The sequence below is a fragment of the Mixophyes fleayi genome, chromosome 8 (genome assembly GCF_038048845.1).
Source record: "Mixophyes fleayi isolate aMixFle1 chromosome 8, aMixFle1.hap1, whole genome shotgun sequence".
NCBI classification, from domain to species: Eukaryota; Metazoa; Chordata; class Amphibia; order Anura; family Limnodynastidae; genus Mixophyes; species Mixophyes fleayi.
In genome coordinates, this window is record NC_134409.1 from 23661742 (window position 1) to 23674669 (window position 12928).

The 12928-nt window shown below is 41.1% G+C and overlaps 1 protein-coding gene and 1 long non-coding RNA gene across 4 annotated transcripts in view; both read right to left on the reverse strand.

Annotated features, from left to right (window-relative positions):
• Positions 1–434: 434 nt before the first annotated feature.
• LOC142099048 (uncharacterized) lies at positions 435–2455 on the reverse strand. The gene is made up of 2 exons (XR_012678465.1): positions 2355–2455; positions 435–2290 (listed from the first exon to the last, which is right to left on the reverse strand). It is a non-coding gene; the product is annotated as an uncharacterized LOC142099048 (long non-coding RNA).
• Positions 2456–2552: 97 nt separating this feature from the next.
• LRP8 (LDL receptor related protein 8) overlaps positions 2553–12928 on the reverse strand; it is a 120131-nt gene continuing 109755 nt past the window's right edge. For all 3 annotated transcript variants that reach the window (XM_075182114.1, XM_075182113.1, XM_075182112.1), the window contains 2 exons: positions 7375–7553; positions 2553–6727 (listed from right to left, as the gene is read on the reverse strand). In XM_075182114.1, coding sequence (XP_075038215.1) covers positions 6689–6727; positions 7375–7553 — 218 coding nt within the window. In that variant the 3' untranslated portion in view covers positions 2553–6688. The remainder of the gene's footprint in view (positions 6728–7374; positions 7554–12928) is intronic.

Here is a 12928-nt window from a genome sequence, read left to right on the forward strand (position 1 = left end):
GACAGTTGGGAGGTATGTCCCGCTTCACACTGTACTGCTCGTGAAGACAGAGCTGCGTGCACCTAACAGTAGTGCACACAGTATTGCATGTCTATTTGTCTAACATTTTCTAAACTTATAACCATATTACATCATAGGGGCCCACCCTGTCTTAAGTACCCTGGGCCCCCCAGAGCCATGACGCAGCTTTGCACCAACCCTAAGAATCTGCTGTTTAATGCAACTTTACACAACGGAATTTTCTTAAAGTTCAGTTTTTAATTCTAACATTTCCGGTTCTCAAAGAGAACAGTGCTGGTGGAATAAGAATCAGTACTGTGTGGGTTGTAATAAGATGTTTTGTGTTTCTGTTCTGATTCAATTAACACTGCCTAAAACTTTTGCTTAAAGACTATATAGGAATCATGCAAATAATTACACACAACACAAATACGTAGGGTAAAAAAGTTTATTTTTTCTATGTAGAAACGGGTCATAATTGTACAACAAGTTAAGTATATGGGTTAAGACATGGTATTTATTTACAGATGTCTTTCCTAACTTCCAGCAGTAGAAACCACAGCTCACTCCACACACATTGTCCACCAACCGCTGGAGTGTTTTCTTCCACACTCACTTGTGGCAATGTAGGGGTTAAATTATTTAGATATATATAAAAAAAAAAAAAAAATCTTAATCTTAAGGGTAACAGCAGACAGAAGGTCATAAGCCAGAGTTCAGGTAAACATTTTATCTGTATATATAAAAAAAAACACAAAATGTGATTTAAGAAATTCAACCCTTATTTAAAAAATATGAACAGCTTTGGTTGACCTGTACCTATGTTGGTTAGATTAATGTAAAGTGCCCTCATACAATGCCGGGCCAGCCTGCAATGCATCCACTCACAGATTTGCATGACATGTGCTGCATGTAACTACATACATATATACACACAGACACATTCATACACACGCAAACATATATAAATATACATACACCAACATGCAGTAGTTGGAATTATATCTGTGCTCATTTATAGATATAGAGGTTAACATTAACCCTTTCTATAGCCCTGCTGTCAGCAATAATGTTTCAGCCATTTTGTTTGACTGAAAAAGTTACGTGCTCCAAACAAGAGCCCTGTGAATATCCAACCAAGTAATGTTCACTGAGAAGTGAACGGGCAGCTGGAATATTATACTTGTGTTTACTGAAGAAAACCCCCTCACGTTCTCATTTATTTCTGACCTGAGCCGAGTGACTAGATGCCACCATGTTTTCCCAGCATCCTTTGCATCTACAGTTTTAAGGAGTTACAGCGAGTGAGGATAACCTGTCTTTTGAGTTCTATTTATATATAAATATGGCTTTAAGAGTTGTCACTAGCAAAGGACAACTCATTACAGATAGACCTGCATAGGGACTAATGGCACTGAAAAGTGGTTAGGTGGTACAGGAGGAGGTAATGAAGTTAACACCTGTTAACAATGTATAGAGTTACTAGGGCCCCACGGTACTAAAACATAGTGAACTAGTGATATAATGCCACTCAGAGTTTTTTATTTTCACCACAGCATCCCCTCATTGAACGTGAAATGTCCAGCTGCTGCTCCTCCATTTTGATAGTGGACTAGGAGTGTGGAGTTGGGCTATGATGTCACAGCCCAGTGCTGCTGCTCCTCCATTTTGGTAGTGGGCTAGGAGTGTGGAGTTGGGCTATGATTTTACAGCCCAATGCCACACTCCCAAGGGAAGATGCAGCCCCACCTCTCTAAACAAGGTAAGACGGGGTGAGCAGCCCCTGTGGTGGGGGCGGGTGGGATTAGCACCCACACAGGTCTTGCCTATAAGATCCAGTTTTAGTTGCTGTATATAAGGTCACTGGATTTCAGAGAAGGGTAATAGCAATTATACCAAGAGAAAAACAACAAGGAATTCCCCATATTAACTGATAATAACCAAGCGGAAGCCATGTTTTGTGTAACCTACTCTATATGTAAACCAGTGATAGAAGCTGACCACCCTCCTCACCGTAAGCTCAACTCTTGCATCATGGACATTTAAACCTCAAAGAATAAGGGCAGGATACTATATTCTATTATCGCCTTTAATGGCGTGCAATTATGCCACATCTGTAATTTTATGATTGTTTCAGGGGTGTCCCTCAATTGTCAGATACAGTGTTCAAAAATATATGGGGAGATGCAATTAAAATAAATCTGGTGTGATTTATAAAATTTGTAGTGAACATATTTTGAGAAACCTCCCATAAGATTCAGTATAAGGTTGGGAGTCACTGCGTCAGAGCCTTAGGGAACGTGGGAGACACTGCGTCAGAGCCTTAGGGAACGTGGGAGACACTGCGTCAGAGCCTTAGGGAACGTGGGAGACACTGACAAAAGGGATATATTTATTTAGCAACAACACAATCTATAATAGTTTACATTTATAAAAGCAACCAAATGAATGGACAGGTTTTTAAGCATGTGAAATAACGTTCCACATAGCATAATGTCACTCCACAACTAGCGCTTCTGATATTTTACTATTTTACTGTTCTTAAATGTTGCATTGTACGTTTCTCCTGCTGTAGTACTGGGGCTACTTAACACCACACCAACGTTATATATCATATTTGTAAATCTGTCTGATTTATTCACTATCTAGAATGTAAATCTTTGTATTGCATGTAACATTTTGTTTTTTTATATACCTATTAGCATAATGTTTCACCTGTGTCTTATATAAACATCCCTAATGTGTTTAATGTGTGTCCAACATAAAAATATGGTTAAAGTTGCAGGAATAAAATAGATCTTTGTAAAAATAAATGAGACAAAATCCTATGTCATATTCATGGAATGATCTATATTTCTTATCAAATGTATTAATGTCATTGTTATTTCCCAGGAATCATGCTGCCCAGGGGAGGGCTGGCAAATTTTAGCCCGGGAGGGCAAAACCCAACTCGACAACATATTAGGAACATTTTAAAATCTCAATATCATTACATTGGGTTACCATTTGGCTGGTACTGTACCAACCTTGCTGATAAAAATGGGGCTCTGTGTTTCTACCTATTAATAAGAGTGGCACCGTGTTATTAATAAATAACACTGAAATGCAGCTTTTTCTGTATAACAATAGGCCCGTTTGTCTTAATTTTATACCTTCTTTTCTGACATTTTACACCCAGACAGAGTCTTTGTAGGGTCTTTCTGGTTGTGTATTACTGCAAGTGTTTAATTCAAGTTTTTACTAATGGAAAGTTCCCATACTGTATATTCAGAGCTGGATATATTTAGATAAATCATTTTTTTCTTCAAATTAATAAATATATTTATTTTATTGTTTCTGTACAGCTGATATTACATGCTGGAACAAGCAGCTTAACACAATGGAAACTGTGGTCGATTGTTAGTGACCTTGTGGGGATTTTTTTATGCTACTTAAACTTTTCAGGTGTTTTAGACTTTTTCCTCCGTTTGTCCATTCCCAGATTTTACCTCATCATTTGTAAAGCAGAAGTAAAATGGGCATTTTATTGTATGATGCATAGTAAGGTCAATATTTTTTTCAGAAAAGGTAGGTCGCAAATCTATCGCTACGAATCCTATTTTATCACTCTGAGATTAGAGCAATATGAGGAGAACATATAATTGTGACAATTGGGGGGGATTTATTTGCCACCGATGTGGCGCGGGGACATCGTGCCAGGCACAGCGGCGGCAATTACGGTAGAAATCTCCACTCATTTTTGAGCAGAGATTTCTTTCAAATCTCCGCTGCAAAGTGTCTGACTTTGATGACACACTGGAGTTTCTTAGCAATCAGAGCCCTCTTGGCGAATGTGATATATGAGACAAAATGGAGTTTAAAAGAGAAACTCCGGGACATTTATGAAAACGGTTCTCCCAGGGGAGAAAAAAGCAAATGTCTGATTGGTTGCTATGGGCAACATCAGATTTTCTACACAATTAAACGTAGAACAGTTTCCCTAAACCTCGCCAAGTTTATTTAAGGCATTATTGTCTGTATCTGGAGTAGAAAAAAACAAAACAAAAACACACTTTTATGCAACTATCACAAGAGAGCTGTTTAATAAAACTACAATAATAAAAAAATATAGATCTAAAAATAAAACTGAAAGTGCCATCTTCATTAAAGAATGATATTTGGGGATATAATCAGATGACATGGACAACTGCCCACAGTTCTCTGACGCAGAAGGGACTTTCCAGAATCTGTAGCCTTAGAACATGTATTTTAATGCGAGATTTAGTGCAATTTCCTGTAAATAGCTTGGAAACATGATGGTTACTGGTTAGTGATGCCAACAATTCATTTTTCACATCAGGAATGGCAGGAAAAATGTTGCGACATCTCCTAGTGGCTGTGTGAGGGGGGGGTCACACAAATATCCATGTTCTGCCGCACAAGTGGTTTTTTTTTTTTATATTCAACAAAAAGAGTGGGGGCACACAGTATACCAATTAAATTACTTTAGAAATGGGATGTCCTGGCCAATTCGAGACTGTTGAAAACTCTAGTGCTGGTATGGGTTTAATTTATAATACAATATTTTTAGAAGAACCATTCCAGCAATCACTCAGTCGTTCACTGTAGCAATCGACAAATTGTAATCCAGCTCCTAAGAAACTTCCACCAGGATTCTCTACTAGCCTAAACCACACAAACATACCTGGAAAACACCTCATATTTAACAACCAGCAGAAAATAATATGTATACTAGAATGGCCTATCATCACATACAAGTGAGTAATCTAGATGGAACAGTGAAGCATGTTTCTTTTGGATAAATAGTGCGATCGAACACCTGCAGAGCGAAAATCATACGAACACTGCACGTGTAATAGAAAACACCTATTGCAGTGCAACACGGTGGGAGTGAATAGCACAAACACACCATGTGACAGGCCCTCGATTGCACACTTTGCCCCAAAGGAAAAATGCTCCATTTGTAGATTTGTTGGGTGAAACTGAAATGATGCTAATAATTTTATTTCATTTCAAGTGCTCAATAGCTTGCAGCAGGTTATAGATTAGCCCTGTGTAAGTAAAATAAGATGCACCTCCCATACGCACACAGGGAGAGTTATATTCAACAATCTTGATGTTATTGCTTGTGTGGCCCACACAGAATTCACTTTAACCTACAATTTACAAAAGAAAATGCTAAACTACTTCTTAAAAGGCACAATACGTCTTCATTAATCACTATCAATTAACATAAACCAGTGCTACCCGTTTACTCAGCCTAATACAGCATTGGAGCTCAGCTCACTTTGTTTCTTTCCCAATGGGGATCTAGAGTGTAACCATTACCTACACACACACACACACTACAGGCAGCCATTTTGTGGGCAGGGCCAATATTCACTAAAATGCGGCCTATCACTTCATGATGAACCGGTGACACTAGGAAACAGTGATATAATGAAGGTAGCTTTGTGCTTCAAGCCTCAGTGAGGACACCAGTTCCAAGTGAAATGACTGGTTCCATTTTTATGAATATTAACTCAGCTGACAAAATGGCTGCCTCCATTGTGTGCAGACTCTGTATACACCTAAAGATGTTTGAATCAGCAGTGCCCATCAGAACACGACTATCAATGTTGGATATGGGAGTGCTCTGTAGTCCTTTTCTTAAACCACACACAGACACGCTCACTCTTCCAAAAATCAATCTTTAGAATGTGTTTGTGACACACTTATTGGTGTATATTCATCATTCTACTAAGAACATAAATATAAACGTACATAAAAAAAGCATAGCTCCTAAACTGCTCATTAGTTAAATACACAACTGAGCACTTCAAGGTGTAAATTCTGGGGTTCCAAGATTACTTTGTATTCATTTCTGTTATAACATCATTTTTGTTTTATTCCCAATATTTTAGTAGGTTTGTTTATATTTCCAATCTACTGGATAATAAGTTTTTCGGAGAAAGGGAACATAGAACTTGGAACAGTAACAAATAATTAATCTCTCATTAACATCAACTGAACCCAGGCAAATCCTGGGGTTCTACCCAAACATATAAATTCAGAACATACATAAAATAAATACTCTCAGCCCTCTCATATTTACAGAGCGCACCTCCCCTGTCCCAAATGCCCCAAACACGCCCAGGTTATTAAATATCCTACAAAATTCTAAGTTTCAGCATTAAATTATATATATATATATGTTGATGGAGAACCACAAAGTTTTGTTAAGTTATGTACAAAAAAACTTCTATAAATATAATATTTTAAAACTGTAGTTTGTCCCAAGAGGCTGCTATGTACAGTGAGCGAAGGGGGGAGAGCCTGGGATCAAGTAAAAATCTGTATAAAAAAAGATTATACGTACAAACCTTGACATCCTTTGGATGTTTGAAACATGGAATTTTTGTGGTTATCCATCAGCAAAATAAATAAGAAAAAGGTTCAGTTTATTGTAGAAAAATGCAGAGTCAAATTTCTCCTCTGTAAAACAAGATCTATGACATGCTGTAATCCCAGTGACAAGCGGGATCTGCGACATCTTACATGTGACAAGAGCTACGGCTTGTTAAAGTCGCCCAGGTCTGGCGGCACGGCATGTAATATGGTGTATGCTTGTCATGTTCACGCTGGGAAGAGACAGGATCAGCGACAGTCTTTGCGACGCTCCTCACGTAGTTGAGAATGTGTTCAGTCCTCAAGGTAAACCGTCGTCTTCCAGGCTTAGTGCCACTCGCTGGAAAAAATACGAAATGTGGATATTACGAGAGGCAGGAATAGAACAAAGCGACTACTGGATGCTGAATCTCCATGCTGAGCAAAGATAACACACATCAATCAGAAATCTCAGCTGGGTGTCTGCCAGGTGTACCCTGCAACCGGCAGCTCCTGGTGAGCACAAGAGATGGCTTACAAACTTTGATTTTTCATTGCATAGTACAAAAACATACAGTAGAAAAACAGCCGAACGTTCCTGTTTGGAGAAGTCAGACCCAGAATTGTAATTTTATTAATCTTTATTTTTAAATTATTGTGTCTGAATTGTTGAAAGTTAAAAAAGAAACAAACATTCTGATACTATATAAACTCGTATCTCTAGATATGAGCTCATATTCTTATGTTTTTATCTAGAGATACATTACCGGAACTTCCAACCCAACTACTTAGTAATGTAAGAAACCTTTAGGTCACTTGATATATAATAGTTTAAAAAAGGTGAGGCTGCATCTGAGAGGCAGAGGGCTGAGGACTAAGATGGTGAACCACATGCCCCCCCAAACTACCAGTCGGAGATCAGTAAATCATCAGTGGCATCGCAAATCAAAGTGTTATAACCGTTACTGTTCTACAATAGCCTATGATTCTGCAAACTGCAGTACTCACAGCTGGGTAGACGTGTCCAATCTGCGATGTTCGGCCAATGTGAATCTCTTCTTCCTCCTCCTCTTCCTCTTCAGTTGTTTTCCGATAGACCGGATTATCAAAGTTCATACTCTTCGTATTCTTTCGTTTCCAGTTCCTCCAGATGAGATATCCAGACAGGCAGAGAAGGGCTAGGACAGCTATGGAAGAGATCGATGTAACAGTAAGAACACCGGTAGAGAAAGCACCTCAACGGACAGCTATGGAAGAGATCGATGTAACAGTAAGAACACTGGTAGAGAGAGCACCTCAAGGGACAGCTATGGAAGAGATCGATGTAACAGTGAGAACATTGGTAGGGAGAGCACCTCAAGGGACAGCTAAGGAAGAGATCGATGTAACAGTAAGAACATTGGTAGAGAGAGCACCTCAAGGGACAGCTATGGAAGAGATCGGTGTAACAGTGAGAACACTAGTAGAGAGAGCACCTCAAGGGACAGCTATGGAAGAGATCGATGTAACAGTAAGAACACTAGTAGAGAGAGCACCTCAAGGGACAGCTATGGAAGAGATCGATGTAACAGTGAGAACACTAGTAGAGAGAGCACCTCAACGGACAGCTATGGAAGAGATCGATGTAACAGTAAGAACACTGGTAGAGAGAGCACCTCTAGGGACAGCTAAGGAAGAGATCAATGTAACAGTAAGAACATTGGTAGAGAGCACCTCAACGGACAGCTATGGAAGAGATCGATGTAACAGTAAGAACACTGGTAGAGAGAGCACCTCAAGGGACAGCTAAGAAAGAGATAGATGTAACAGTAAGAACATTGGTAGAGAGAGCACCTCAAGGGACAGCTAAGGAAGAGATCGATGTAACAGTAAGAACACCGGTAGAGAGCACCTCAACGGACAGCTATGGAAGAGATCGATGTAACAGTAAGAACACTAGTAGAGAGAGCACCTCAAGGGACAGCTAAGAAAGAGATCGATGTAACAGTAAGAACATTGGTAGAGAGAGCACCTCAAGGGACAGCTAAGGAAGAGATCGATGTAACAGTAAGAACACCGGTAGAGAGAGCACCTCAAGGGACAGCTACGGAAGAGATCGATGTAACAGTGAGAACACCAGTAGAGAGAGCACCTCAAGGGACAGCTATGGAAGAGATTTATGTAACAGTAAGAACATTGGTAGAGAGCACCTCAACGGACAGCTATGGAAGAGATCGATGTAACAGTAAGAACACTGGTAGAGAGAGCACCTCTAGGGACAGCTAAGGAAGAGATCAATGTAACAGTAAGAACATTGGTAGAGAGAGCACCTCAAGGGACAGCTAAGAAAGAGATCGATGTAACAGTAAGAACATTGGTAGAGAGAGCACCTCAACGTACAGCTAAGGAAGAGATCGATGTAACAGTAAGAACACTGGTAGAGAGAGCACCTCAAGGGACAGCTAAGGAAGAGATCGATGTAACAGTAAGACCATTGGTAGGGAGAGCACCTCAAGGGACAGCTATGGAAGAGATCGATGTAACAGTAAGAACACCGGTAGAGAGCACCTCAACGGACAGCTATGGAAGAGATCGATGTAACAGTAAGAACACTAGTAGAGAGAGCACCTCAAGGGACAGCTAAGAAAGAGATCGATGTAACAGTAAGAACATTGGTAGAGAGAGCACCTCAAGGGACAGCTAAGGAAGAGATCGATGTAACAGTAAGAACACCGGTAGAGAGAGCACCTCAAGGGACAGCTACGGAAGAGATCGATGTAACAGTGAGAACACCAGTAGAGAGAGCACCTCAAGGGACAGCTATGGAAGAGATTGATGTAACAGTAAGAACATTGGTAGAGAGCACCTCAACGGACAGCTATGGAAGAGATCGATGTAACAGTAAGAACACTGGTAGAGAGAGCACCTCTAGGGACAGCTAAGGAAGAGATCAATGTAACAGTAAGAACATTGGTAGAGAGAGCACCTCAAGGGACAGCTAAGAAAGAGATCGATGTAACAGTAAGAACATTGGTAGAGAGAGCACCTCAACGTACAGCTAAGGAAGAGATCGATGTAACAGTAAGAACACTGGTAGAGAGAGCACCTCAAGGGACAGCTAAGGAAGAGATCGATGTAACAGTAAGAACACTGGTAGAGAGAGCACCTCAAGGGACAGCTAAGGAAGAGATCGATGTAACAGTAAGACCATTGGTAGGGAGAGCACCTCAAGGGACAGCTATGGAAGAGATCGATGTAACAGTAAGAACACTGGTAGAGAGAGCACCTCAAGGGACAGCTAAGGAAGAGATCGATGTAACAGTAAGACCATTGGTAGGGAGAGCACCTCAAGGGACAGCTATGGAAGAGATCGGTGTAACAGTAAGAACACTGGTAGAGAGAGCACCTCAAGGGACAGCTAAGGAAGAGATCGATGTAACAGTAAGAACACTGGTAGGGAGAGCACCTCAAGGGACAGCTAAGGAAGAGATCGATGTAACAGTAAGAACACTGGTAGAGAGAGCACCTCAAGGGACAGCTATGGAAGAGATTAATGTAACAGTAAGAACACTGGTAGAGAGAGCACCTCAAGGGACAGCTATGGAAGAGATTAATGTAACAGTAAGAACACTGGTAGAGAGAGCACCTCAAGGGACAGCTATGGAAGAGATCAGTGTAACTGTAAGAACACTGGTAGAGAGAGCACCTCAAGGGACAGCTAAGGAAGAGATCGATGTAACAGTAAGAACACTGGTAGAGAGAGCACCTCAAGGGACAGCTAAGGAAGAGATCGATGTAACAGTAAGAACACTGGTAGAGAGAGCACCTCAAGGGACAGCTATGGAAGAGATTAATGTAACAGTAAGAACACTGGTAGAGAGAGCACCTCAAGGGACAGCTAAGGAAGAGATCGATGTAACAGTAAGAACACTGGTAGAGAGAGCACCTCAAGGGACAGCTATGGAAGAGATTAATGTAACAGTAAGAACACTGGTAGGGAGAGCACCTCAAGGGACAGCTATGGAAGAGATTAATGTAACAGTAAGAACACTGGTAGAGAGAGCACCTCAAGGGACAGCTAAGGAAGAGATCGATGTAACAGTAAAACCATTGGTAGGGAGAGCACCTCAAGGGACAGCTATGGAAGAGATCGGTGTAACAGTAAGAACACTGGTAGAGAGAGCACCTCAAGGGACAGCTAAGGAAGAGATCGATGTAACAGTAAGAACACTGGTAGGGAGAGCACCTCAAGGGACAGCTAAGGAAGAGATCGATGTAACAGTAAGAACACTGGTAGAGAGAGCACCTCAAGGGACAGCTATGGAAGAGATTAATGTAACAGTAAGAACACTGGTAGAGAGAGCACCTCAAGGGACAGCTATGGAAGAGATTAATGTAACAGTAAGAACACTGGTAGAGAGAGCACCTCAAGGGACAGCTATGGAAGAGATCAGTGTAACAGTAAGAACACTGGTAGAGAGAGCACCTCAAGGGACAGCTAAGGAAGAGATCGATGTAACAGTAAGAACACTGGTAGAGAGAGCACCTCAAGGGACAGCTATGGAAGAGATCGATGTAACAGTAAGAACACTGGTAGAGAGAGCACCTCAAGGGACAGCTAAGGAAGAGATCGATGTAACAGTAAGAACACCGGTAGGGAGAGCACCTCAAGGGACAGCTAAGGAAGAGATCGATGTAACAGTAAGAACACCGGTAGAGAGAGCACCTCAAGGGACAGCTATGGAAGAGATCGATGTAACAGTAAGAACACTGGTAGAGAGAGCACCTCAAGGGACAGCTAAGGAAGAGATCGATGTAACAGTAAGAACACCGGTAGAGAGAGCACCTCAAGGGACAGCTATGGAAGAGATCGATGTAACAGTAAGAACACTGGTAGAGAGAGCACCTCAAGGGACAGCTAAGGAAGAGATCGATGTAACAGTAAGAACACCGGTAGGGAGAGCACCTCAAGGGACAGCTATGGAAGAGATTAATGTAACAGTAAGAACACTGGTAGAGAGAGCACCTCAAGGGACAGCTATGGAAGAGATCGATGTAACAGTGAGAACACTGGTAGGGAGAGCACCTCAAGGGGAGGGGAGGGGGGGGTGTGCTGGCAACATAGTGGGAATACTGGTAGAAAAAACATATCTAGAAGAAGGTACATTGTTACAGCTATGGGAAGAGACTGAGCATAGTCCAAACATTAGCAGGGAAGACGAAACAATGAGATCACTGTTATTCTATAGATCTTACTGCTTAGTCTATTTGTAATACCCAGTTTTGTTTTATCGCTGTGTTGTTCCCAATTGGAAAGCTCTGTATTGTATGCTGACGTTATACAAATACATGTTAATGATAAATGAGAATAATAAGGTTGATAAAAACGAACGTCTAAAATTTCAGTTCAGGAGGTTAAAGTAGCACAACCGTTGGATCACATTTATAGAAACAAGCTAATTGACATTCGTTACGGGGTCTGTGCGATGTTTTTTGTGCAAAGTAATGCAGGAACTGCGACGTGCGTTATCTTTATGCCACTATGTTTGGTGTAAAGCAGGCCTGTCCAACCTGCGGCCCTCCAGGTGTTGTGAAACTACAAGTCCCAGCATGCCCTTCCAGCTATCAACTGGTTGTTTACTGGCAAAGCATGCTGGGGCTTGTAGTTTCAGAACATCTGGAGGGCCGCAGGTTGGACAGGCCTGGCGTAAAGGCTGCATTACTTAAAACATTTTTTAGGATGTGCTTGTGCAAACTCTTTTTAAGTGTTGCACTCGCTAGCACAACGGAAGCATGCCCATCCCTCACATAACTATGAGGAGATCAATCCTTTACACCAGAATATCTGAGTGCCAGCTTTATCCAGGTACCTCAAACACTTAGGCTGGGTACACACTACATGGTTTTCAGCCGATTATCATGTGATTGGCCTGATAAACGACTGTTCGGCCTGATATCGCATAAGTGTGTATGCTGCAGCGACGTATGAATATCGTTCCAAAGCACAGTGTATCGTTTCATTTGATTTTTAAACCGCGCTAAAAATCTCATTCAACGATGGAACAATGTTATTCCAATCCCGCATTGTGTATGCACTCAGGACCGGCAGTGTCCATAGATCTCTATGGAGTGTGCAGAGTCACCATCTTTTCAGCTGATCATTATGACAGATCAAGAGCACAGATCTGAAGGTAAATCTTGTAAAATCTGTATAGTGTGTACACATGAATCTGCATGATAGAGGATCCTGTCTGCGAGAATGTACATTCCAAAGGGAGGGGGAATCAGAGACAATAGGAGCAAATGGGACAATAGATACAGTGGCTCCTAGATGATGCATATAGTGTTCTGAATGATAAAAAGGTATTTATGAGAGATGCGGGGACAGATTTGGATATATCACAAGTTAACAGAAGAAGGAAAGCTATAAAAATGATTGAGAGATAGACGAGATTTTATTTTTTGTTGACAATTTGAGGATATTACATTTAAGATAGAGAATGAGCCCAGAGGGGTATATTTACTAAACTGCGGGTTTGAAAAAGTGGAAATGTTGCCTATAGCAACCAATCAGATTCTAGTT